Genomic DNA, 27,091 nt, shown 5'->3' on the forward strand with positions numbered 1-27,091 from the left:
TCTTCGATTTTCATGAAAAAAAACAAGGAAAATGAACAAACAAGTGGGCAACTGTCGGTTGAACACGTGTCTAGACAGTAGAGAATTTTTTGTTGAGAGCATAGAACAAACAAGTTTTGTTTCGTAATAATTTTATCCAATCAAATTTAAATATATGAACAAAAAATATCTTTATGAATCTAGTTTCTATTTAGTTCGTAAGTTTCAAAATGTTATACATTTAGTGTAAGTTTTGAATTTGGTTTTAATTTAATCCATAAGTTTTAAAATGTTACAATTTTACACTTTACATTTGAAATTTGCTTCAATTTAGTCTCTATATCTCAAGGTTTACACTTTAAATCTCATTTTTCACCCAGTACATACTTTTCATCATTTAGAGTTAATTTATGTTAATAAATTAAATATCATTAAAATAACTATAATTAATTAAATTCCAATATTTTTTATCACTTTTAAAATTAAATTTGAAATTTGATTTCTAATTATTTTTAATTAATTAATAGAAATTGACGTCAATGATTGAAAACAAGTATTTAATGAAAAATTGAGGTTAAAAATGTAAAATCTTAAAATCTATGAATTAAACTGAAACAATACTTAGAATTTAAAGACTAAATATGTAATATTTTAAAATTTATGAATCAAATAGAAATTAGAGACAAAAAGATATTATTCTCTTAAATAAATATCAAAATCAAAGTTGAGATTGACAAGACCATTTTAAGCGGGGTGAATGATTTTTTATTTGAGTTAATTGATGAAGAGAGTGATTAGTTTGCACTGTTTCAGTCAAATAATGTTTTAATCACACAAAACGATTTGTTTTATTCGTGCGTCAATTCCAAATTGATTACCAAATCATCAATTTTTCATACCGCTTTTCAAAACTCAAAAGCCTTTTTCTTTTAGAATTTGCATCTGTCATCGTGTGGGTACCATAGTCTAATCTTCAAACTTATTTTCTTTTCTAAAACGTATTTCCAAGTAATTATTTTTCAAGTTTCATCTAATACATTAATCTCTTACAATTTTGTTGTTTTATGAATAATAAATGAATAATGAGAATTTGATTCATCGACTTCTTTAAAATAATATAGACATATTTATCATTGTCGAGTTATGCTCACACTTCAACAAATAATTGGAGTTTAAACTTTCAAAAATTCTCATCGAACTACTTTTTGTAGTTAAAAATAGTTGGCACCCTTTGCATTATCTAAGAATTTAATCATTAGACCTCGTAAGTTTAGAAAATGATGGATGAAATTGAAATTTTGTAATGAGGTTGTGATGCTTCAGTGGTCTATGTAATTTCTCTCACATATTTATGTAATATTGTAAATATTACTGCTGATAAAAGTGACCAGTTTATTAAATTAGAGACATTGTTGAAAATGATCCTAAGATTTGGACAATATATCAATTTTATCGAATGTCCATAAATTTTTAAAACAGTACAATTAAGACTCTCAAGTTAGAAAATGATTCAATTTAGTCTCGCTTAATTATCGATCTAATTGAAATATTGACGTGACATATTCTAAAATTGAAATTTGAACAATGTTGTAATTCCTCCTAGTTATCTTTCTCCTTCCATTTTCGTTTTTCTCTAACACTACGTCGTCGTCATGCATCCTCGATCACCTTCCGCGCATCACCTATTTCTTATCATCACTTTCTCATCAATGCAGTCTTGCCCTTTATTTTACTCTCCTTTTCTCTCTCATGGATCCAAAAAATTTAATATTGTCCCTCCCTACAATTAATTATAATTTTTTTTCACATTTTTAAAATAAATTCACTTAGGATGAAGTTTTCATTTAAGATATAGTGGAACTTTCTTATTTTCTTCCCTCCAAGTTGCATGGAGATATGTCTTCCTAATTATATATACTATTGATGTAATTCATTATGAGTATAAGTATTGACATATATACCAATAATATATATTTCATACAAATGTTGATATACCAATGACATACTTTATATAACATTTTTTTTTTTTTTTTTTATCGTGTACACTTTCTCTTATTGAGTTATGGTGTGTTATTTATAGATCTTAAAAGAGATTGCATGTTAATTTAATTTGTTTTGTATTATTATTATCATTATTTTAGAGAAATGCATGTCTTCTTTTTTATTATATTATTGAAAGAATCCATAAAACTGATATACTTGTTAAATTATATCATGTTAATAATATACCTAATATATAATGATATGAATGTTGATATTACTAATAACATACCTCACATATATACAACTTACGAGACGATATAAAAAAAGAAAGATTTAGAAGGTAAAATTGAATTAACTAAAAAATAGAAACTCAAAATTAAAATATTTGGTCATAGTTGCACGACCCAAAAATTATTGCTACCTACCCATTACAAGTTCCCTAAATTTTATTTTGGCCTCTCTCTTAATATTATGTTAATTCTGACTAAACTTTTCGTTCTTGGAATCTCTCTCTCTTTTAAACTCTGCGTTTTTCCAGCTTGGGCCGAATCGCGTAAAGCCCATGAGAAGGATAACAAGTTGGGCCTTAGGATTGGCCCAATTAAGGTACGGAGCGACGGCGTTTTCGGTTACTCATCTACCTGTTGCATCGTCTGGGTAAGGGTAACTAGGGTAACTAGGGTAACTAGCTTTCTGAAAAACCCTAAAAATCCGAATCTCAGTTTGTTCTGGTGATGCCCGAGCTCAAGGAGACTGCCTAAGGTTGAATTCTTCAAAAAAATGCTGGTAGGAATCTTTCATCACCTGCGCATGATTCCCGGATCTTTTCCTCGTCAAGTTTTCGATCACCATGTCGAGGTACAACGCCTTTTGATCTTGTAGTGTAAATTCTTCACGTTTTGATATATATATTTTTCTTCCCTGGATTTATGTCGTCTAGTTTTTGTGTCGATTCTTTTCGGTTCTATGGAACTTTAAAGTTTATGATTTTCTGTAAATGAAATATAAGTTTGGGCGTCAGCTTATGAATCCTGCAACTCTTGTCATGTGACTGGATTTATGTCCGTTCAGACTCTTTTATTATAGAATCGTGATTTCTGGTCTTATACTTTGCATCTAGGGCGTTCATACGGCATACTGGATCAATTAGCTTTTTCTTGTTCAATTTTTGGTTTATATAATTTACTGTTGATGATTGGAAGGGACGAGTGTGCAAGTGCTCGAGCAAGCACGTTGCATAGCTTTCAATTATAACTTATTATGTTTTAGAAAGCATAATTTACTGGAATGTTTTAACAGTGTTGCTTTTGTTGCTGTGGATTCATCACATACCTAATTTATGTCTATGCATTCTTGTGGAAGCTACGAATTACCCCCTTCTTTTTGGAGAATATTAACATGAATTAATTTGTATGTATTGAATTTGGTGCTAAACTAATTTTAATGCTCGCAGATATTTGATGCTGGGGAATATAAAGAAGACAGCAGATTCGCTTTTTACAAGCCAAAGACTGAGCCATTTAGAAGCAAGGAAGAGCGGGGCAATTGTTGCAGTTGGGCCTCTCTTTCGTAATAAATTTTGTTTACATTATAGTTTTTTATCCAGAGGATGTCCCTCCTCTCCATCGCACTGCACTAGGAGAAGTTTTTGCTGGATTAGTAACTCCAGAAATTTTGGTGTCTTTGTAGCCAGTAATGTTGTTAAACATCATGCTCAGTTTGTTCGGAAAAGGTTTTCCTACAAATTTTCTTCCGATGGTCGTGCTTTTCCCCCCATAAACAAAGCCGCTCAAGCATTTATCTTGGCCATTTCACGCTCTTACCTGATAGTTCCTGGTATATTTGCTTTCGCATGTGGGGAGCTAGCATGTGCCCAAAGAACATTCTCAAATGCTGGCCATTATCCATTTACCAATTCTTTCTGCGTTCGTGCCGAAGATGGACATGCCATCATGGTTTCACTACTACATTCCACATTAGAACTTCTGATATTATTACTTAGAGCACTATATCTGACAATCTTGTTCTCACCTTGCATACTGATGGCTCCATTTGTGGATACCTTTGGTAACAACTTCAGAAGACTCTGGCTTCGGGTTGTTCACCGTTCACTGGAAAAAGGTGGTCCAGCATTCATTAAATGGGGTCAATGGGCAGCAACAAGGCCAGATCTCTTCCCAAGGGACTTATGCACCAAGTTATCAGAGCTTCACACTAAGGCTCCTGAGCATAGTTTTTCCTACACGAAAAAAGCTATTGAACGGGCATTTGGTAGAAGGCTTTCTGAGATATTTGAGAAATTTGAAGAGGAACCTGTAGCATCGGGAAGTATTGCTCAAGTACATCGAGCTTATTTGAAATTTCGTTATCCTGGTCAACAAGTGAAGCCTATGTTAGTTGCAGTAAAAGTTAGACATCCAGGTGTCGGCGAATCAATTAGGAGAGATTTTATTATAATTGACTTGGTAGCAAAAATCTCAAAGTTTATTCCTACTCTCAGGTGGTTGAGATTAGATGAAAGTGTGCAACAATTTGCAGTTTTTATGATGTCCCAAGTGGACCTTGCAAGGGAAGCTGCTCATTTGAGCCGCTTTATTTATAACTTTAGACAGTGGAAGGATGTTTCATTTCCAAAACCTGTGTATCCTCTCGTACATCCTGCTGTTTTAGTGGAGACTTATGAACATGGGGAAAGTGTTTCACACTACGTTGATGAACTCCAAGGAAATGAAAGACTCAAGTCTGCGTTGGCACACATTGGGACTCATGCACTTCTTAAAATGCTTCTGGTAATGTAACTTAACGTCTTTCTACAGCATTGACGATTGTTATTCCTCATTTTAAATTGTTCTTGTTTTTCTCGGGTTACAAAGCATTTTGTTCTAGTTTGCTCTCCATATGCAGTCAGATAATGTCAGGATTTATGCACTTGTCTTTTGCATGCTTATTTTTTGTCCAACACTACCTTCTCCACAATCCCCCCCCTCCTCTCCCAATTATCTAGCATTGCATGTTTTTGGATTTTAACGTCAGTCTGATATCTACTTTTCAGGTGGACAACTTTATACATGCAGACATGCATCCTGGGAATATCCTTGTTAGGGTGTCTCATGGAAAATCCCCTAGGAAGCGACTCTTCAATTCAAAGCCTCACGTTGTTTTCCTTGATGTAGGCATGACTGCTGAACTTAATGGAAATGATAGAGTAAATTTACTCGAATTTTTCAAGGCTGTTGCTCGAAGGGATGGCCGTACTGTTGCAGAATGCACCCTGAGATTATCAAAGCAACAAAATTGCCCTGATCCTGATGCATTTATTGAGGTAATCCCAGTGCATCTCTATTATTTGTGATCTTTTGGAGTAATTGCTGTTAGATCCTGGAATTTGAAGTTAATTTTTTGGTTTGTTGGTCACTCTCTAGTTACGAACAAGTAAATAAGCTCGTGGCTTGTAAATTTTCCCATGATCAACTGAAATAGATCTATTTTCTTGTTAAGCATGGCTTTTCTTTTGAAGCAATCCATACTTTTTACTTTTTAGCCCTACCTATGCGGCTTTGTTGTTTTTTATTTTTATTTATTGAAAAAAAAATTAATCAAGGAGTATTAGTCTTATAGTTCTTGGTTATGACAATGGAATGAATCCTGTGGTTAATTTAATCCTTGAGGATTGATCTTTGTTTGTCTTCAATATTGTCAAGAAGTAAAAAGTATTTATGTCTATTTCCGGCTTGTGGCATCTTGTTATGTGTGTGTCTTTTCGTTAAGACTGTAAAATATGAACTTATTTGCTGAATCAATATTCCCCTCTTGTGCATTTGAGACGAGGTGTTTTTACCACTTGAATTTCTCGTGGTCGTGGATTTTCATTCTGCTGTTTGTGAGAGTATTTCTGATCTCTTGCTTGCAGGAAGTGACGGAGGCATTTTCTTTCTGGGCTACTCCAGAAGCTGATCTAGTGCATCCTGCTGAAGCCATGCAGCAGTTACTGGAGAAAGTGAGGCGTTATAGAGTCAACATTGATGGAAATGTTTGCACTGTGATGGTCACAACCTTGGTTCTTGAGGTACCGTCTATCTGTATTTCCTATGTTCACAACATTGTATTTCCAGTTTCCAGTATAATTTCTTGACTTGCATGAGTTTCAGTTTTACTAAAATGGGGGAAGCATAAATGCTGGTTTTGAAAGACCCTGATGATGATAGCCCATCATTTTGCAGTTGAATGATGAATATTCTCATGCACTGCCATCTGATCTTAGTTTTACATTGAAGAAAAATGAATGCTGGTTTTGGAATCTAACACCATAGCTGAAGTGGCCAAACAAGACATGATCTCTTTCCTTCTCTGTTTTCTTGAGATTTCTTCAATTTTATAAAATTAGTCCACTCCATGGTCTTCTCTTCTTGAACAAAGGGTTTTTTTTATTCTATTTTCTTTGAGAACATATTTTCAGTAAAAATTTCTGGTATAAAAAAATTTCCTTCTTTTTTATATAGTTCTCTCTTTAATTAGTTTAATTCCAACGGAGGATTTATTTTCGCCAGAACTCTGTCGTCATGGCGGGTGGTTCATTCAACCTCCTCTTTTTCAATAGGGCTTTGTTTTTGCCATTTTAATTTAGACCACCTATTTGTCAGGATAAAATAATCTTAGTTTTACTTCGAAATTTATAGATCATTTTATGATGACTACCCCAAGATTGGCTAAACCTTCTTCTAATCTTCTTTGAATAGGGTTGGCAGAGGAAACTTGATCCCGACTATAATGTGATGCAAACACTGCAAACGCTGTTACTAAGAGCTGATTGGGCGAAGTCTCTTTCCTATACAATAGAAGGATTAATGGCACCATAGGGATGGGATTTGGCTGTCTCTGCTACAATTTTGACAATGTAAAGGTGCAAAATTATTTACTATAAGCTGGCTCCACGTTATTCAAGTTTTGTCTTACATTCACATCACTTTTCCACCTAACTTTTGTTTTGATTTTTTGAGTTCAAAACCGAGGGGAAATTCGGTAGATGAGAGTAAAGCAAATAATGTGGTAAAACCCAATTGTTTTAACTGTATACTTTGCAATGTAAAATTAGCATCTTCTCTCCTCCTGGTAAACAGGAGCAACAAGGAAAGTTTAAATGTGTTGGTAAGTGGAATCTCTTTGAACTTCAAATACACATCTAAGTGGAATCTCTTTGAACTTCAAATACACGTCTAATAATATCTTATAGGTCAACTCTATCTAAATATCAAATAAGTTTTTGAATTTTGTCTTGGATATGTTTAATCTTTTGAAAAACTGACAAATCTATTAGACATTAAATTTAGGTTAAAATACTATTTTACTCCTTGTATTTTTTTATTTTAGTCTTTATATTATTAAATGTCTAATTTTAATCCTTATACTTCAAAAAAGGAAAATTTTAAAATAGTCCTGATTTGGGTTAGTTTAACGTTAAAATAGTTGGGTTAATTATTTCCCCCAATCTTCAAGAATACATGAACCCCATGTCTGGCCTTCTAAAGAGCCTGCAAAGTTGCCACAGGAAATTGCAAACTGGTCCATGTGTCTTCTTGCAATGCATTAGTTGTCTTTCTATTCCTTTCTTCTTATTCTTTTAACCGTATCTCTCCTCCACTTTGTTTTCTCCCCTACTTCACTTTCGGTTTCGGTGGAACAACTGCATCTTAAAAAAAGGAAAAAAAAAAACAATAATAAAAGAAGGGAAGAACTATCGAGCCACTTCATCTAGAGTTAGAATTTTGGAACAAATGTTGAAGCCATGTTCTACAATTTATCATTAATTTCATTCTTGTGAGAATTTGGAATTGACCCAAAGAAAAACAAAACACAACTGGGACTGAAATTTATCGGTACCATTAATTATTAAAAAAGCCCCCTTGCTGAAGAAACAGAGAAGATTGAAACCGAACCAGAGGCCGGCCCTGACCTTGGGTGTTCACCTGCAATGGCGTCCGTGGCCGCCGCCTTCATCAAAACATCAAATCCCCTCCTCCAGTCTCCATTATCCTTCACCAAAACTTTTTCTGTCGATTAAACACACGCAATTTCTTTGAGAGTAAAAAATTACAACCATCATCGGATCCGGGTCTAGTGGGCAAGTTTGTGGAGCTTATTGGGGAGGAATCCATAAGAAGGCGTTATAATTTTGGCACTCATGGGAGGGACTACAAGTAATTTATAATCAATTATTCAACAAATCCTTAAATGCATTGCTTGTATCAGAATTCTAGTTTATCATTTTAGATCACTTAACATTGCTATTTATGTATATCAATGGCGCGCTATATATTTTGTTCAAAGTGTGGATATGGATATTTTGTCTTCTTTTCTTTTCTTAAAATATCAACGGAGTCCCTTTCCTGAACATTTTCATTTTTGTGTATTTTTCTTTGAAACAACAAATGGTCCAATTCCGTCTTTTTTGTTAATAAACTATATCACCGATTATCAATTTCAAAACTCCTATATATATATACACACACATATATACATTTATCAATGATAGACTTGTATCGATTTATATCACTGATGATATCAACAATAGACTTCTATCAGTTTCTAGACTGATAGATAATAGACTTTTATCAACTTCTATCAGTTTCTATCATTAATAGACACCGAAAGACGTCTACCAACTTTTATCTATGATAGATATTGATAATAAAAAAGCAATAAGATTTTCAATAACAATGTATAGTGCATGTATCATACACTATCTAAAAGCAAAAAAAAAAAAATAAAAAAAAAAAATAAAAAATACCAACAACTAGCAACAACAAAATGATTATCATTGATAAACTACTATCAATGTCTATCTGTAATAGATAGTGATAACAAAATCTATCATAAATATCTAAAAGCAGCAAAAATTTCATATTCAATAACGTCTAACATATAGTTGATGACAACAAAATTATGAATAAAATCATTATCATCTCTTGATATACCACTACTAGTAGTCTATCAAACAATCATTGTCTATCACAGATAAACAATGATAGACAACTATTAGTGTCTTGATAGTGTTCTATCACTTGACATTCCATAGTCTATGATTGTCATTCTAATTACTATTTTAAAACTAGCAACAAAACTATCAAAAACTACGATCACTTAATATAATTTGGCCAACATTGTCTATCATTGTTATTCTAATTAACATTTTTGAACTAGCAACAAAAATATAAATAGAGAAGAAGTATAATAGAAGTAGAAGGAGGAGAAAATAATTAAATTTTGCCATTTGTGTATATATTTTCCCTCATTTTTCTAACTTTTAAAATCTTCCTTATGTATAATTTTTTTAAAAATTTTATAAATAAATAAGTTTCAAACACTATTATTATACCCTTTTCTTTTAATTTTATGAGTATAATTTTCAGACAATATAATTGTTTTGTAACATATTTCTCACTTCAATACGAAAAAAGGAAGTATTTCACGTCTGTCTCCCTCTAAAAAGTAGTCTATCCTTTTTTTCCCAGCTTCAGTTTCCCCAAATCTAAAATAATATATCTAAAAATAAATAAATAAATTAACATTTTCACTAAACTTAATTGTTCAACTTCATAAGCAAACTTTAGCATAACTTCTCATATTCATAAAAATCATACAAGTGTTGCAAATGTGAATTTCAAAATTAATACCAAGGATGTAGAACTTATATAAGCATCAAATCTTTAATTTTAAATTAAAATGAAACTTTACAAGTTGGTTGACTTGCGTTTTCAAAACAAATTCAATTTGTATGTCGAGATCCACATTTAGTTCCCAAGTTAGGATTAATGAAAACAAGATTAATCTTTGAGCTCAACTTCTAAAGTTAAGAAGAAACTTGCAAAAACATAAATCAGAAGGGTTTTGCAATCCAAAATTCTTCAATCCAAAAGCAACTTACAGACCAGTAAAAGAGAGGGTGTCTGCATTAAACTCAACCAAATTTTGGTCTTTAAATTTAAATTCAACAAAACAAATAACACCAAACCAATTGCAAGAGGTATAAAACACATCAAATCAAATCAAAGTTGGGGCCACAACCCTCAGAGCTGTTGCAAAAGTTCCCTTATTATTTTTGCTATAGGACTCTTGGATTCATTTGGAGTAACTTTTCAAATGCTTAAAAACATAAAAGAACTTTGTAACCACGAATTTGACTAACGTGAGGAGGCATTATGTGTTCATCTTGAAACAGTCCAAGGAGATATTGAACAACAGAATGCCAAAGTTATTCTATAAGTGTGTCAAAGAGCATCAAATCAACCAATTCGATACATATTAGCCACCGACAATGGTAGATAAAGAATGCTGAACCATGAAAAATAAAGGGAAAAAAATTAAAAAGGAACCTTACACAATCAATGGGATACTTCTTGCAATGCATTTGTAAGCTCCCGTACTTGTTTTATTGCTGCATCTATAGTATCGAGGGCCCTCTTTTTTACCTGCTTTCAGAACAAAGATGACCTTAAACCGTGCTGTTATCCGGTGAATAGCGTATGTATTTCTACTTAGGATGGTTGAGATTTTAACCTCTAATGTCTTCTCTTTTGCTATGTGGTTTTCTGGAAGCAGGCGAACCTCGTCGGTCAACTGGATACTTTCGCCAACACTTTCAGGTGAGATGAAATCTAATACCACGTGTACGCAAGACTGCAGTTCAGATTATAATCTATTAGAAGAGGATTATAATGACGAGAACAACATCAAATTAATTCAGAAACCCAAGGGTTAATATGATGCTACATTTTCCTTTACATCCAAAGCTTTCTATAGTGCTGATAGGAAATTTAAATGAAATCACGGGCATCAAAGAAACAATGAATGTTTAGCAAGAAGGTCCTAACTCCTACAGAAGTTTAATCCTTAAAAGATTAAACAATAGAAAAGAAATTTGTAAAAAAAAAAAATGCACTATTTTTAGACCTTTTGATTCCGTATCTGGTATGGACATCCAGCAGGAATGATGACAGCTTCTCCAACATTTTGCTCAAAAGTCCATGGTTCAATTTCTAATGGCATAAAATATAAATTACTCCATCAGTATCTAATAGAAAGATAGTAGAGGGAAAAAAAATTCTAAACAAATACATACGAAACTCCTCCTTCAGCCTCAATTTGTGGGCTGTATCAAGAAAAAAACTCTGGTCTAGAATTGGATGCACAACCTGCATGAGATGCAGTGAGTGATTAGTCAATCAACACGTGCTAACACGGGATAATATATGCTTCAGAGCTTACATGCTTATGAATGAACTCATCAGAATGCTTGCGAAGGTACTCTGATAGCCCAGGAACATCTTGCCTCCGAAAGACATCCCATTGGGCACCACAAGACTTTGAAGAATTATTTCCAATGACAAGAGATGATCCTGTCTGTTCCCTAAACTTCGTTTGAGGTCCAGTTGTCTCATTAATTCGGGAAGATTTGCATTGGAGCATTAATGGTTCAGGATCCGAGTCACATGCACCATCGGAGGTCATACTAGGGCGTTTAGTGCCCTGAGCAAACACTTGATCAGTGGATACAGAGAAACAGGGTACTTTTGCAAACTTCTTACTGAAGGGTGTTTCTTCGCCAGCCTTACAAGATTCTACTTCCTCGACACTTGACTGATTAGTAGAGGTATTGGAGGACTCACTTAGTGCCCTTTGCCTTTGAAGCAAGTTGATAACTTTTGTAAGTTGTTCTGTTGAAACAGGGACGTCTGTACTGTGGACCAAAATGTTAATCTGCCATACAAATGCTGAATTAACAACCCATTTAATATTTGAATGAAAGTTATCACTCCAATTAATGATCGATAAAGAGTAAGCATACCACATCATACGAGTCATAACATAATCTGGAGACAGAGTCAGCCAAAACATGATCTTCAGAACATCCATAGGCAATATAGACACATGGACCCATGTCAGGCTTTGCAATTTCCTGTGGCAACTTTGCAGCTAGATTTAGAAGACCAGACATGGGGTTCATGTATTCTTGAAGTGGTAGAATTCGCATTATTTCAGCATAATGAGCTGGAAACTGCTCTTGAAACAAATGGGAAGAAAGCCAACCTTTTAATTTTAACATGTTGTTACAAGTGTTTGTGCGTGTCTGCCCCTTAAGAGAACCCATAAAATACTGCCTAATTCCAATTTCTACCTGCATGAAGAATTCAAAGGTCACAAACAGAGGAACTTGCAAACAAGATAGAATCATCGGACAGGGACACCAACAAACATAAATCCTTATACAAAGAGGCAAATGGTTATTTAGAATTTACAAAGTTTGGTAGAGAAAATGCTGACCTCACACCAGTCCAAGTTATTGGAAGCTTCTGGGAGACTCGTACTATTTTCGAATCTAGAAATGGTTCTCTCAAGGTAAGTGCAAAACATAACTACTGGATCCCAAGTGAGATCAGAATTCTCCAGTATGTCGCGTACAATTACTGGATGACCTTTAATCCAGTGCCTCTGAAAGTGCTCAAGGTCATCAAGACGGATGTCTAGAAGGCTGGGATAATACAAATAGTTATCATTTGAATCCTCACGGACAGCTACTTTCTGGAACTGTTCAATTTCATCAACATCACGATCCTCACCAAAGCACAAAGTACAGTGTGACGATGCATCAACAGACTCTGGAAAATCATAGCTGCATACTATTTCTTCTGCACTCACTTCAAGTTCCTTAGTCCAACTTAATGGGAAAATACATCTCAACTCAAGAAGGCTATCACTGCAGCTGCCACATTCTTTTGACGGACAAGAAAAATGTCTAACACTATTATGAACTCTTCCCTTATGCGATGACTTGGAAGAAGGAAGCCACATACCAGGATTTAATTTCTTGTTTTTCAAAAGTTTCTTTTTATCAGACAGACAGGTTTTCTTTCCATTAAGATGCTTTGAAGTAGACATGTTACAAACTCCACTGGAATCCTCAAGAAAAATATTATGGCAGCAACTTAAGCAGAGATTATAGGAACAACTTGGGCAATTTCTGTAGAGATCCACAATAATAGTTTTGCAGTTGTTGCTGTACATCAATTGCAAAACCAAGCATGAGAAGACAAGGACATTAAACAATGAAAAGAAGTGTGACAAGTTCTAATTGTTCCAGCATATTTTCCAGAAAAAATGTTCCAGCATATGAAGCAGCATACCAACAACGTTCAAGACTGCCAAATTCATCCTGCTTGATATCAACTTCGGAAAGTTCTATCCCTGTTGCATACAAGAAATTCAGAAAGGGAAATTGCAAACAAATAACACATTCTGATTTAAATCAGAATTGATTAATATACCACCAAAAGTTGATGAAGCTAATACTACCTTTTATCATGGCCTCTGTTTCCAGCTCAGTGTGCTTCTCTATGTTTATTTCTTTGAGTATAGGGAGAAGAACACAAATCAAATAATGGAATCGTAGAATTTTTCCAACGCCATCTCCCAAAAAATCCTGAAATTGATTTATCTGATGAGCACCAACATTCAACTTTGCAAGAACCATGGTCTAGACACAAATAAGCCTTTCATATCAGACCTTACATTCTGTGTGCAAAGATTGATACACTGAGCAGTCCTTACAGTTGCAAATCCCACGGCAAACAGGGCATGCCCTTTTAACTTCTTCTGGTGTATCAAAGTACCTGAATCATCAAGTTAAAGGCCAACAAATGTAAAGGTGAAAAGTAGAGATCATATAATGTGAAACATAAAAATGTTTATCGTTTCATTAATTCTATTCAGAGTACTGACAAACTTCTGATGATCGCTTAGAATTTTGTAGGAACAGTGATGATGTCTAAAAGTGCCACTTTGTTCTTAGAGTGCAATGCTCTATAATCTGAAATTTGTGCAAGTTTCCACAAGAAAGTTGTTTATCACAAGTTGACAAGTTTCATATATGATAACTATGTCATATACAATCTACTGGCTTGAGGGATGGGAAGAACAAATTAAAAGAAAAGCACCGTCTGCCAGCTTCAAAAGGATGGCTTTCCGTAAGACATAGAAGGGTCGATAAGGAAATAGGTCCAAGCGTTTGTATACACTAATCTAAGCAACTTAACTACCTTAATGTTTTTACATTCTAATACATCAACAATGCAGCATTAAGGCCCTGGAATTGTGAACTAAACCAATCTACATCTGATTAAAAGTTCATAATCATCAATCAATAAGCCCGAGTTGAACAAAATGCCTAACACTTACCGTTCTCTTATGCAGTCTAAGCAGAAGAAGGTTTTTTGACAACTTGAACACTGAGTTAAACTCCAAGAAGTACTTTTCTGACACCCATGGCACTTCTTCCTCTTACATTTTCTCAATTTCCCCACATTACGCCCATATGGTAGTACCTAAGGAAAAACAAAGGTACAAAACTAAATAGAAGAAATTATTGAAATCAACAAATTGAATCTTCTCCAATCAAATCATATGAGTGGAACCGAAACGAATATCTTTACCTGCAAGTCGCCAACTGGAAGAATATTGACATTCTTAGAGCGAAATCGCCGTTGCTGAGCCGGTCTCGATTCTGCCCCAATCTTGATTCCGCAAGAAGAACCTTCATTGCCAGATTGGAGAGGAGATGGAGAAGGAGAAATTGCCATAAGTCCATTGGGCAATTGCCTCATCATCTCCTTATCACTGTTCTCCTCCAACTCAATTTCATTATCCATATTCTTCATCTTCTTCCTAGCCTTCTCAACAACCTTCTTCTTTCTTCTCTTCTCCACTTCCCTCCGCAGCACCATCTTTATCAACTCAAACTGCATACTCCCTTTCTTCATCTTCATTCTATTTAGCATCCCATCCAATGCGGCTGAAGCCCCCCCTAATTTCTTCCTCTTCATTAGTTTTGCCAGTGTTGCCGCTTTTGGGGCCGCCCTAATTACGACGTTTTTAACATTCGAATCTGTTTCAATCGATTTTCTGTTCGTCCTTTGAAGTTTGAGAGAATCCGGAACTTTCTCCTTATACTGGCGATGGCGGCCTTGGAGATAGTGAATTTCACAGAGCTTCAGATTATCCATCACTCTTCGTTTGCAACGCCATTGCTTCCCATCAGTCCTCTTGCATCGCAAATGGTCCGGAAGTGCTTCTTCTTCCTCTTCCATTAGCGTTCCCAAAAAAAATCAATTTTTCTTGGACAAAACAATCAGATGAACAAAACCCAGAACCCAAAAAAAACCCAATCTCTGCAGCAGAAAAATGCAGTAGAAAAGGGGGGAAAAAAAAAACAAGAAAAAAGAGGAAGAAGAAAGGCGTTACATTATAATGAACATTTATTAGGGGAAAAAAAAACGAAACAGGGGGAGTCCCAAAAGGAAGGAAGTGGCACATTCGTAATAATCGGGAAACCCCGAAATCCTGATTTGGAACAGATTAGGATCAAATTACTGAAACTAGTTAAGATTTTCAATTGTAGATTCACGTTTATCATCTCATAAATCATAAAGTTTGACTAATTCAGAGATAAAAACCAGTAATCTCATATCAGTCCCTCAACTCCATACAAATCAATCTTAAGCTTTTTAAAATTTTTGTTTTTATTTTTATCAAAAAATCAACAAATGTTTACATGTCTGATCTTATGTGGGAAGTAAAGTAAGAACAGACATCTTGTGCTGTTGTTCATTTTTTTTGCTTATAGGGCTCTACTTTAAGAATCCTAATTTCTCAGTTACAAAGTGAAATTGCCTTAAATGCAATTCTTTTTCTTTTGTTCATTACAATTACAATGATGTTATTTTTGGAATTTTACTAACAAATTTGTTTGGTTGGAGAGGAATAACAGAAAGGCAGAATTTTGGTGTTGAAAATAGCTCAAATTTTCACTCTGTATACGGTATAGAGATCATCAAGAGTCACAAATATGTATTTATATGGCTACTGTCACATTGCTCAAGATTGAATACCTTTGAATATGATCAGTCATTGAGTAATAAAACCCATTTGTTGAATTTTGTCATCTTTTTTTTCCCTGTTAAAATGGTAAATGAAAATGTTAGTATCTTTAGGAGAAGATATATTTTATCATTTTAAGTTGAAGAATAAGCATCTGATTGGTTTATTTAACTAAAATTGACGTGTGGATAAATTTTAAAATATATCAACTTGATTCAAAAACTGTACTAAATTTTCTTATAATAAAATCAACAAAACTGACTATATTTTGTATTATAGAACTATGTTAAACTGAGGGGACCAAGTTTAATTATATTTTAGGTAAATTGAATGTTTGGAAATTGAATGGATTATAAGTTTAAACGGAAAGAAAAGTGAGTGAAATATGTGAGAAAAAAGTTCATAGCATATGCACATGATTGTAGCAGTGAGTACAGACTGATAGACTCGAAAAAACAAAAGACGTTTCGACTGATATCATTTCATACCGATTTGTGGGTGGCGACAGGCAAAGCCCAATAGGCCCAAAAATCTATGTCCGGCCCACTGAAAAGTTTTTGGGCAGATTATCCCGGCCCAATCATTGTATTATCTTGAAACGGGTTATTTGGGCCCAAGTTAAAGTTTGGGTGGAATACGCTATCAATATTTCAATGCAGCGGCCTAAATGGCTTCTAATAATTTTCAAAGTTTTGTTAAAATTTAAAAAACGTTTATAACACTATATCAAATTAAAAAAATAAAAAGGTTAAATATACATTTTAGTTTCCAAAGTAAATAAACACGATTTTTTTTTTAATATTAAAAAACAAAACAAAACCCAGCAAATACCAAGTTTAGCCTTTAAGTTGGAAGTATGTGGTGATACGTGAGTTGACTTTAAGAAGGTTTAGAATTTGAGTACTTGAAAAAATATATATAATATACAAAGAAAATAAGGGGGGGGAAATAAATTGAACACGATAGCAATGGCATTCTAAAATCCAACGGGTTTAATTACAATTAGGAATGCAAAATAATAGTAATCTAATAATAATAACAACACATCTGATCTATTGCTTATTGCTTAAAAAAATCTAAATGCAAAAAGAAAAAGAAAAAGTATTGGTTCTAAAAGCTTCCATATCTCCACTTTATTGTTGTTTATGAAGTGAAATTTAATTAACGCTTCAAAAGCTTCCATTTCCTATGATCCATAGCCAATCAAGGGCAACTCCAGTAAAAATGCCTCCTAAAAGGAACATTACAAGCAAATTCCCCAATGCATTCTGTTCAGGTGCCTTCAAAAAACCAAATTTCAGATTCACCACAAAATGAATGATCTTACTTCTTAATATAAAGTTTGAGTATGTTAAGTTATTTGCTGTGGGCCTGCAACTGACCTTGTAGCCTTTAGGTGCTGCAGTAAAAACACAAACTGTAAGATGGCCATTGCTCAATCCCAAGAAGGAAGTGAGCAAGATCATCCACCCTTGATCCCCATACTTTGCTGTGAAGTAAAAGGCCGGGATTAGTAGAAAACGGCTCAGAATTGCGATCAAGAGGCCCTTCCTCGACTCCACCTTAAGCCAGCTAATGAGAGGTACATATCTGCCTACCAGATCCCAGACATTGTACATTGCTATTAAAACTAGTGGATACCTGAAACATCAGCAGCACAAGATAATTGACATGAATCTCATTGTCATTCAGAGAATTCAAGGTTTGTATATCTAATTCTCAAGGGTACCAACCATGAACCCAATTGGTGTTCTCCAGTATTTTCATACAAGAAGCCAGGAAAGATTGACAATGTGAGAACATATATCAGAAACACTCCAAAAAGATAGTCCATGTTCTGCTGAAAGAGTTGCTTTTTGCTGAGTAGTTCGGTTTTGTCCTGTCAAGATTAGAAACAACTTTAACAATCAGAAATCAGGGTTTTCTTTTGCTAATATAATTGAAAGAACATAGCCAATGTTGTCATGCTTCTTGGTTCGATTGAATCTGGATGCCTGCAGCAGCAAGGTCAGCTGAAACAGTTTTCGATCCTTCAGACGCAGCCTTCTTACGGTAGAACTTCACTAGTGGGATCTTAGGGAAGACTATCGCATAGAGAATAACGCAAAGCAACTCGAAAGCAGCAGATATCGCTAAAAATAGAACTGCATACAATAGTATAGAAGTTGAAGCGTTATTAGCAAGAGGCCCGAGGTTATACTTTGAAGTGTAAAAGTTTAATGCAACTGATTGCCAAGTACAGGCTACATAATGCTTATTCCACAAGTTATAAGCATTGAGTGGTTGATAATGAATAGAAATTACATACTAGTCCCTTTACGAAGACCACTATGAAAGTCCTCGAATGCAGCTTTTGTTATTAGCCTCAACCCAGAGGTCAGAGCTCCCGAGGCAGCCAAGCCAGCCATAAAAGACTGCAGTGAGAAAAGAACTTGTAAAAGAATTGCATCCATAGGTAGGTATATAATCAAAACTTTATGCCCCTCGCCCCATAAAGAGAAAACATTAAAAGAAGACCTGGATGAATTCAGGACACATCAAAGCGAGATCTCCAACCATCCCACCTTGCACGAAGGCATCAGCGACTCCAAAAGAACCGACAATGACACACAAAGCAATATATGGTCCAATCCCTCCTTTTCCAGATGTGACCAAATCCAACTATTGCAAAAGGTAAGAATAAAATGCAGCAAACAGTGTCATTTTAACTTGCTGAAAATAAGAAAGAGAGAACCTTAACTCATTTACAGTATCTGTCAAAAAAGAAAAAACTTTTTTTAAAAAAAACTCATTTACAGTATATCTGTGCATCTCAATTTAGAAATCAGAGACTATTACTTACAACTATAAGCAACACAGTACTTATGAAGAAGAGAGTATATCCACGTATATTCCTCCATCGAGTATCAATTTTTGCTTCGTTATATGCCAGAATTGCAATCGTTCCAAATGCAAATGGTTGATACACAAGAGTGAGTACTCTTGAAGGATGATAATGCTTCACATTTCCAAAAAGAAAAGGTAAAATGATTAAAATTATAACACAAAGCACGAAAAATCAGTAACATTTTGAAATCCGTATTGAAAAATATGAAAGTCTCAGATCATTCTATAAGTTTGGAAATATTCTGATCCATAAAGCTAAAAGGAAACCAATAAACTAATCGATTAACTAATATTAACAATACAATATATGAACTAATCAGTGTTTAAAATACACGAATCATACTCATAAGGTCGATGATGATTACCGGAAACAATTGATAATAGTAATCTGAAATAGTTAGCATACTATTCCAAGAAACGAGGGAACCCAAACCGAGAACCCAGCAAACTGCCAGAGCTGTGAACTTACCCTGTTGAAAATTCAAATAAAAATCATCAAGCAACTTACCTTACCAAAAAAAAAAAAAAAAAAAAAAAAAAAAAAAAAAAAAAAAAAAAAAAAAAAAAAAAAAAAAAAAAAAAAAAAAAAAAAAAAAAAAAAAAGAGAGAGAGAGAGAGAGAGAGAGAGGAAAAATAGAGCTCTTCTTTGCTTAATTAAACATAAACATAAGAACAATGGGATAAGCACAAACCCCAGTCCTTGCTGGAGGCCCAGATTCTTCAGTAGCACCCGTCATGATAGATCCCTGTTCCCAAAAAATAAAGCAAAGTGAAAAAAATAATAATAATAACACAGTGAGAGAATCACAAAAGAAAGACAAATGGGATCTTGAAGTTCTTATATTATATGCAAAGTATGATTCAGAAGGAGAGGGAGTGTGAAGGAGAATCATTAAATACACAGGTTGGAGACCAGGAAGGATGAGCTGTATAGAGAGAATCCAGCTCAAATTGAACGAAATTTTGGCATAACAATAATTAAGGGGGCTGGTGATTCCCATATCTGGAAACAGTTTTAATCACAAATTAAACCAGAAACGTTTCATCACACAACTCGAGATTTAAAATGAAGAAAACAAAAACAACCCTTTTTATTCAGGAATGAGAGGGAGGTTACAAACGAGAAAAACATCTTTCCCCATCAAAGAAAACCTTAAATCACGAAGAATCTTTTCTATTCAGGAGAATACATCAAAATCCATAAATGAATTAGCAAGTGGGTATTTCAGTATGGATTTTAAAAGAACAAAAAAAAAAGAAGTGAAGATACCAGAGAGAATCCACAATGTTGAGGACGAGAACGAGGAGTATGAAGACAAATAAATCACAAGAATATAAGAATAAACTACGAAGAAGATTAAGAAACGTGGGAAATGAACGGGAATTTAGTAAACAGAGTGAGAAACCTCGAGAGTCAACACACACCTTTGCTAACGAAACGCAAGAATCCAAAGTTTGGTAGTCTGAATGCGAGGAAGAAGAAGAAGGTGAACAATGGGAGTATGAAAAGTAGCGAAGATTATAGCGACTGATTTTGACATATATGCAAATTGAAGAAAAGAATAAGCCGAAAAGAAAATAAGGGAATTCTTTGATTTCATGAATCACCAACCTCAAGATACAGAGTCAAACTGGCACTCGGTTCCATCGTTCAATGGGAGCTGAATCGGCATCGTTTCAGTTGAAATTTCCTTTTCCGTCTAAGAAAAAGAAAATGCTTTTCTTCTTTATTAACATTTTTTTTCAATCTTTTCTTAGAAAAGTTATTTTTTAAACTTATTATGCTAATACTTTAGTTTTAATTCCCTATAGAATATATCCTCTCTTAAGATTTAAGAGAGAGAGATCATGTCCTACCTGTTCTTTTTCTTACATGTAATAAGAAGTTAAAAATGTTATTTTCATCACTCATCTAGTCTTTTATTTTTAATAAACCTTATATTTAATCTACAAAATTGACTTTTTTTCAAAGTTGATTAAACAATAGTAATAATTTTTATATAAAAATGCTAATTGATAATAAGAAGTTTTTTAAAATATTGACAATAAACTAGTAATAGAGACTAAATCTAAATTACAATGACGAAAATTATACGATAAATTAAAGTTGAATAAATTTCAGAGTAGAATTACTAAAATATTATTTTAACTCCTAAAAACTTAAAACAATATTATAATATGAAGAATAATATTTTTTAATATAAAGTTTGAAAATACAATATTAATAAATAAATACTTCCCTTTTTCTTTATTTGGACATAATTTTTCTTTTTCCATATTTTTTTCCTTTTGTCTAGTGAAATTTTAGAAACCGAGTCTCCATTAAAGAATTATCGTATATCTTTGTTCTAACAGTTGAATTTTAATACGTTGCTTATCACTTTATTAAAAGAATAAATAATAATAATAAACAAATGGTTACCTTTAGTTTTAAAATATTTTAAAATGAAAATTTTATCCATCGATAAATCTAAAATCTTATAAGTTAATGGTTAGAGATATTGTAAAAATGATATTATTGATTTTAAAGTTAGACAATCGATCCTCTCACTCTATAAATATTATAAAAGAAATTGATTAGATATATATATTTGAAAATTTTCAAAAACAAAAGTGAGTATTTAAAAAGTATTTTTTATGTCCCATTTGATTTTTTTTTTGTTTTTTAAAATTTGGATGGTTTTCAAAACAATCTATAAAATAGTTCTCATCCTTTTGAAGCAAATATGTGAATTTTTAATCAAATTTTAAAAACAAAAAATAGGGTGTATTTAAGAGTGATTTTAACATGGCTATAATCACTTTTATCATTGTCAAAATCACTTTTCTCTAAAATAATTTATTATTTTTAGTTCCAAATGTAATTTGAAATTACTAAATCACTAAATGGTATTTTAAATTTATAAATTTATTTAATTAAATAATTTATTTTTTTTATTTTATGGTTAAATTTAGTCTTATTTCAATAAACTTTAAACTTAGTACTTCAAAGTTAATTTGTATAAAATTAGTTAAATAATCATAATAATTTTCATTAAAAAAAATACTATGTGAATATAGTTTCACAATTTATGCTAAAGACTACATTTTTTTTAAAGAAAAAACAACAATAAACTAACTACATGATGAGAGCTTTAAAATTATTGAAATTATATGGACAAAAATTTGTTATTAGAAAAATACATTAACCAATATGTCACACCTCTCCCCAGATTACCCTCCTAATCTAAGAAGAGATGTGAAGACAACCGTTGCCAACCCTCTTATAACAACTACTGTCCAACATACTCCTGTAAATTTGTGTCCCTCACACCTGTTACATCTGTTTAGCAGTTCATAATTCACTTTAACACACAATCTCAACAACAGCTTAAAGCATACAAATTAGAAATTACTATCAACCAAAATATTAACTTCAACATGCATAACAATTCCAAAAAACTAGTCTATTGCAACCACTGTTCAACACAAGTCTACCTTGTTCCCCATGACATGAGCATAAAGACTAGAATAATAAACATGATGAGCCACCTAAGCTTCAATTTTCTGAGGGTTTGGGAAGTGACTAATGGGCAGAACTGCTAGGCCTCAGGACGTTGACCACTACCTGGGGAAGAAAACATTAAAGTGAGCTAGAAAGCCTAGTGAGTAACTTCTTTTAAGAAAACATACTTCCATAACTCATAGTATAAACAACTTAATAATAAAACATTCTCATTAACATACCAGAGTTTGGAAATAATATTTAGGAGATAAAGGAAATATAATATGAAAACCTTGGTTTAAAACTCATTAATATATCCTGTAGAATTCCTCTACTCCCTTGCCTGAACATGTGGGAGAATCTTTTTACTTAATTCACACTAATCTTATTTGAGAGAGAGTCATTTTGCTCAACCTCATCAACGTCAATAACATAAGTCTTATGTGCACGTAGAACTGAATAAGATCCTACTTACCTGACTTTTGATAGTAAGGATCGATATATAACTGGGTACCTTACCATACCTTTGGTACTAAAGCTTAGGAGTAGGTTTTCATATCAAGCTTAGGAGTAGGTTTTCATATCATCACACATGTTTACATCATTAAATAACATGCTTTCAAACTTATAGGAATCAATGGATAACTCATTTAAATGCTAAGTTATGGCATGAAAACTTAAGTAAAATGCATGAAGATTTCATATAAAAACTGTCTTTAGAAACATCAATCATGCATTAAACTCAATTTCCATTACTAAAAGCATGTGTTGAACATTGAGGTAAGAGCAACTATGCATAAAAAATTCATAAGTAAATACTTAGAAAATATTTTGAAACTAGTCACTCATTGTACTTTGGGTTACTTCCTTAAAGGATTGTAGGCCTCCTCTATTTGCATCTGCCCTGTAAGAATAATAAGAGTCTTTGGTTAATGCCTTAGCTTCCTCTCAAGCTTATCTTATTATTCAAAATAATACATGTAGAACTTCAAACTTACTTCGACACATCGTTTTCTTCCTTTACTCTGTGATGTATCCTTACTATATTGTATTTAATGCATAACCACGCTTAACCAAATTTTTACCTTACAACCAACTAGTGTGTGTGGTAGCTCACACAAGATACCCTTATGCGTCAAAATGTGTTGCCTTTGCTTATGTAACAATGGCTTGTCCACACTTAATGTTTGTTGGTCAGCTGCTTGCTTATGCGTGGATTGCAACTGCCTACTTATTCATCCAATCAAAATTTCAAATTTTCACTTCCAGCTTGAATAACTTAAATTCTAGGTAAAATCTCATGAAACTTCCTTCTAAGAACTTATTCCTAAACATTTCAACTACCTTACCTTAGAATTCCAACTTATGATTCTTTTTCCTTAAGCTTGGAATTCACTAATTCTTACAACTTGTCCGCGTGGCCTTAGATTCTCAAACACTTGAAGAAATTCTTCAACCTTCAGCTCAATTCCATGGAAATCTTCTTCCAGCAACCTTGAATTAGCTTCCTCACAACTCACATTCAAATCAGTGGCAACTCTTCTCCCTTAACACGCTCAAAATGCCCAAACCAAGCTCTTCAACTTCAAAGTCCCTTTTATACTAAGGCCGCATGCTCATGGAGTTCCTTAAATTGGCAGCTGGCATACTTAACTCATTTTTAAGGCCTCTAAGCCGCCACATAGCTCATTAATAAAGTGTCTAAGCTGATGGCTTAAGTCTCTTACCAACACCTAAGCTTACATTTTTGCTAGGCTTCTGCCTCGACCAATGCATACCATGACTAACATCGCATCCTCGTTTGCTCACGCATCACTGTTGAACACATATGTTGGTTTTACCCTTAAACACTCGTGCTTAAGCCTGCTGCTCATAAATGCGTCCTTACCTCTAATACACCTCAGCACTCCTCGTCTACCATGTATTCACTTAGGCAAACCCAAGTGCTCGCATACTATCCATCCTAGGTCTTCATTAACCTCTAAAGGCCATTGACGTATACCTCAAGTTACACTTAGTCAATTCCACCCTTAAGTTCTTAAGCCCACAAATGCTCATGCGTTCCTCACTTGTCTTAGTTTCTAAAATTTGTCTAAGTGTTAGCTACCCTTTGCTACCCAAGCGTTATATTCCTAACACTTAGAAGATTTTTCTCATCTTAAACATTAGAAACACATTATTCATTAAAATATACTTAGCTTCTTTTGCATTAATGTTAACACACATATTTAACACATAACTAAGAGAACTTAAACTTAATTGACTAGTAAATCAAGTTTAGGGGGTTTACACAATATGGAACAATAACTCAAATTACATAAACCAATATGATATTTTAACCCTTTGGAAAATGATTTGAGGGGATGAGAGGGCTTTCAATGCAAAAGACTTACATTGGTCCAACCACATCAAAAGTTTGGTTTTTTTCGGTTGTTCTAAGTGTTAGGATGGTGTCCTAAATCTCTTGTATTCTTGTAGTTTGTAAATATTGTATAAACAAATTGTTATTAATAAAATAATTTTTATTTTATGAGCATACACTCAATCCAATAAACTAAGATCCTAGGTTATTTTATGTAATTTAAACAAGTATGTAAAAACATACGGTGGATCTTGTTTAAATAATAACCTAAACAGTCTATAGTAAATGGATAAGGCTGGTACCTTATCCTGGTGACACTATGGATATGATCGGTTTTGTAGATGTTACAAGTGTTGTAAAGTGCTACAAATGATCTGATCATGATCATTCATGTGGAGACATGTGAGCAAGGATATCTTATACAAAGAGTTTGTATAAGATCGTGAAGGATCTCTAAATCTAGAGAACTAATGAGTAGAAGCGGATCGTTCCAAACCCCATTATGAACGAACATAAACATTTACAATAAAACTGAAACAGTTATGCATCAAAGATAAATTATAACATGTTTCTTAAAGAAATACAAGGGATCGAGTAAAATACCTTTGAAGAGCCCTTTCTTCACGTATTTCCCTCGATCGAACAACAATGCGTCCAACGGCACGAATGCAACGAGCAAATGGAAGATCCTCGATCACTAGCGAGTAAAACTCGATATTCGATCCTTGATCAGAACTGGACACCACCACTCGATTACCTTGGCATTCTTGGTGTAAGAATCCAGGAGTTGTGGGCTTTGTGTGATTTTATAGAAGGATGGAGGAAGTAGACGATCGTGTATGCGATAGAAGGAAGAAGTTTATCGTATAGACTTGATACTCGATTATGTAGAAACAAGCTCTATCATGTAGAAAATTCGATGCGATTGTTTAGTCTCTCTAAAGTAATCAAATTACTAGTTTTGTTTTGCATGGAATGAATAATGAAAACTATTTTTCATCTTTATCCCTCAAATGCCATAAACTGTTAAAAAACCACCTACTAAGGTTGGTTATCGGAGAAAAAAAAAACTAATTATCTCATAATTAATAAATTATAAATAAATTCAATAACTAACTTATCATATTATATTTATAACCTATAGTTTTAATATTGCATCATATGCAACAAATAACCATAGTTCTTTTTCTCTTTTAAGGCATTTAATATAAATCATATTTATATTAATTCCTCCAAACAAATAATGTATCAAATACATCAAACCAATTATATCATATATAATTGAACTAATTTAATTATATCATATATAATCAAATTCCCTCTTGTTAATTTGTACATTTCAAACTAACCCAAAAACTGATTATCATCATGAGTTCATTGAGCTACGAAGGGGACCTTATGGACCTGTAGCTTGAAGCTCTAACGGTACGTGAATAACTGACTAAACTCTTTAATCACGATATCCACCATCCATTAACTGTCAGGCACTCCACTAAAGACTGACAGTTGCACTCTTTACACTACAGATATTGTTGTGTCCATTGGATATAACCAATCAACAGTACGATGACCCTTCACAAATTGCTCGTAAATACAGCTGGACCAATTTACCGTTTTGTCCATGTAGTTACATCTAACTTCTTAAGTATCATCGATCCCTCTAATGAATAATATATCATAGTCCCACTATGACTAAAGTCTTCTCGGGCCAAAAGAAGGTGTGGCGCCACATTGTTCAAGCCTCGAAATCAGCTCTAAAGGGAGCAATTTATCTACTTATCCCTGCTTCGGAGAATGAGTGAATTCCGTCTTATGTAGCTAAATTCTCAGCTCCTCAATCAGATGAATCTCTAAAGTGGTAGGTTTGAGTCAACGATCTGGCCACTCACACCATGCAAATCAAAGGACTGCCCTCATAGGAAGGAGTTCACAACTCACTCAGGATTAAAGTCATGTTACCTATGGTCATCCTAGTGAAATGAAAGTCTCAATTATGAATGTCGTTATATAACGAGACTAAACATTTCGTGGTCTAGTCTTATACAAACTCCTTTGTATAGAGTATCCTTGCTCGCATGTCTAATACATGAATGATCAGGATCAAATTATTTGTAGCACTTTACAACATTTGTAACACCTACAAAGTGGGCCACACTCATAGTGTCACCAGGATAAGGTATCCCTCTTTTATACATATACTACAAACCATTTAGGTTAGCACTTAAAGTACGACCCACTTGTATGTCTCCACATACATGCTTAAGTTACAACTGAAGGATCTCATACCGAGAGTTCCATGAGCGGGTTTAGATCGCTCTGATTCCACAGTGACCGAAACACAAAACACATACATTCCACACAAATAGTTGTGCATATAAACCTAATTATCGGCATGCTCAGAATACAATAATTAACAAGGAAAGAGTTCATACCAGATGAAGACTCTCTTCGAACGTCTGAACCCTAAGCAG

General features: G+C 33.7%; 3 protein-coding genes across 10 annotated transcripts; 1 reads left to right on the plus strand and 2 right to left on the minus strand.

Annotated features, from left to right (window-relative positions):
- Nucleotides 1-2,615: 2,615 nt before the first annotated feature.
- LOC120074192 (probable serine/threonine-protein kinase abkC) lies at nucleotides 2,616-7,117 on the plus strand. Its single transcript, XM_039027238.1, has 5 exons — nucleotides 2,616-2,820; nucleotides 3,416-4,751; nucleotides 5,015-5,284; nucleotides 5,873-6,028; nucleotides 6,699-7,117. The coding sequence occupies exons 1-5, from the start codon at nucleotides 2,813-2,815 to the stop codon at nucleotides 6,816-6,818; spliced, it is 1,890 nt and encodes a 629-aa protein (XP_038883166.1). The 5' UTR covers nucleotides 2,616-2,812; the 3' UTR covers nucleotides 6,819-7,117.
- A 321-nt stretch (nucleotides 7,118-7,438) lies between these two features.
- On the minus strand, nucleotides 7,439-15,367 carry LOC120074191 (lysine-specific demethylase JMJ25). 3 transcript variants are annotated; one of them, XR_005480918.1, is made up of 14 exons: nucleotides 14,445-15,367; nucleotides 14,191-14,336; nucleotides 13,520-13,625; nucleotides 13,309-13,435; nucleotides 13,140-13,200; nucleotides 12,280-13,012; nucleotides 11,804-12,133; nucleotides 11,224-11,715; nucleotides 11,078-11,150; nucleotides 10,909-10,994; nucleotides 10,516-10,635; nucleotides 10,337-10,427; nucleotides 7,840-8,009; nucleotides 7,439-7,648 (listed from the first exon to the last, which is right to left on the minus strand). XR_005480918.1 is itself a non-coding variant. In XM_039027237.1 (13 exons), exons 1-12 carry the CDS (start codon nucleotides 15,096-15,098, stop codon nucleotides 10,341-10,343), a joined length of 3,015 nt encoding a protein of 1,004 aa, XP_038883165.1. In that variant the 5' UTR covers nucleotides 15,099-15,367; the 3' UTR covers nucleotides 7,693-8,009; nucleotides 10,337-10,340. The 3 variants fall into 3 exon arrangements, 2 of the variants coding, with proteins under 2 accessions (XP_038883165.1, XP_038883164.1); XM_039027237.1 differs by lacking the exon at nucleotides 7,439-7,648 and having other exon boundaries at nucleotides 7,693-8,009; XM_039027236.1 differs by lacking the exons at nucleotides 7,439-7,648; nucleotides 7,840-8,009 and having other exon boundaries at nucleotides 10,112-10,427; nucleotides 14,445-15,366.
- Nucleotides 15,368-16,837: 1,470 nt separating this feature from the next.
- LOC120074193 (equilibrative nucleotide transporter 3-like) lies at nucleotides 16,838-20,482 on the minus strand. Of its 6 annotated transcripts, XM_039027242.1 has the most exons (11): nucleotides 20,387-20,411; nucleotides 20,200-20,237; nucleotides 19,467-19,520; nucleotides 19,140-19,244; nucleotides 18,731-18,886; nucleotides 18,406-18,549; nucleotides 18,197-18,302; nucleotides 17,857-18,032; nucleotides 17,622-17,767; nucleotides 17,271-17,529; nucleotides 16,838-17,168 (listed from the first exon to the last, which is right to left on the minus strand). In XM_039027242.1, the coding sequence occupies exons 3-11, from the start codon at nucleotides 19,509-19,511 to the stop codon at nucleotides 17,058-17,060; spliced, it is 1,248 nt and encodes a 415-aa protein (XP_038883170.1). In that variant the 5' UTR covers nucleotides 19,512-19,520; nucleotides 20,200-20,237; nucleotides 20,387-20,411; the 3' UTR covers nucleotides 16,838-17,057. The 6 variants fall into 6 exon arrangements, with proteins under 6 accessions (XP_038883170.1, XP_038883167.1, XP_038883169.1 ...); XM_039027239.1 differs by lacking the exon at nucleotides 20,200-20,237 and having other exon boundaries at nucleotides 20,387-20,482; XM_039027241.1 differs by lacking the exon at nucleotides 20,387-20,411 and having other exon boundaries at nucleotides 20,200-20,378.
- Between the last annotated feature and the right edge of the window lie 6,609 nt (nucleotides 20,483-27,091).

This window comes from Benincasa hispida, chromosome 3 (genome assembly GCF_009727055.1).
Source record: "Benincasa hispida cultivar B227 chromosome 3, ASM972705v1, whole genome shotgun sequence".
In the NCBI taxonomy this organism is placed as follows: Eukaryota; Viridiplantae; Streptophyta; class Magnoliopsida; order Cucurbitales; family Cucurbitaceae; genus Benincasa; species Benincasa hispida.

What these genes read in the sequence shown, in the direction of transcription:
- LOC120074192 (XM_039027238.1), top strand. An exon ending in CACTTCTTAAAATGCTTCTG is followed by an intron (nt 4,752 to 5,014) that starts GTAATGTAACTT and finishes TCTACTTTTCAG; the next exon opens with GTGGACAACTTTATACATGC. An exon ending in ATCCTGATGCATTTATTGAG is followed by an intron (nt 5,285 to 5,872) that starts GTAATCCCAGTG and finishes TCTTGCTTGCAG; the next exon opens with GAAGTGACGGAGGCATTTTC.
- LOC120074191 (XM_039027237.1), bottom strand. Translation starts at nt 15,098, where the DNA reads ATGGAAGAGGAAGAAGAAGCACTTCCGGACCATTTGCGATGCAAGAGG. An exon ending in TTCCAGTTGGCGACTTGCAG is followed by an intron (nt 14,337 to 14,444) that starts GTAAAGATATTC and finishes GTTTTTCCTTAG; the next exon opens with GTACTACCATATGGGCGTAA. An exon ending in CAAAAGAGAAGACATTAGAG is followed by an intron (nt 10,428 to 10,515) that starts GTTAAAATCTCA and finishes TTCTGAAAGCAG; the next exon opens with GTAAAAAAGAGGGCCCTCGA.
- LOC120074193 (XM_039027239.1), bottom strand. Translation starts at nt 20,422, where the DNA reads ATGGAACCGAGTGCCAGTTTGACTCTGTATCTTGAG. An exon ending in GTTTGACTCTGTATCTTGAG is followed by an intron (nt 19,521 to 20,386) that starts GTTGGTGATTCA and finishes TTTTGGGAACAG; the next exon opens with GGATCTATCATGACGGGTGC. An exon ending in TGGTCTTCGTAAAGGGACTA is followed by an intron (nt 18,033 to 18,196) that starts GTATGTAATTTC and finishes TATTGTATGCAG; the next exon opens with TTCTATTTTTAGCGATATCT.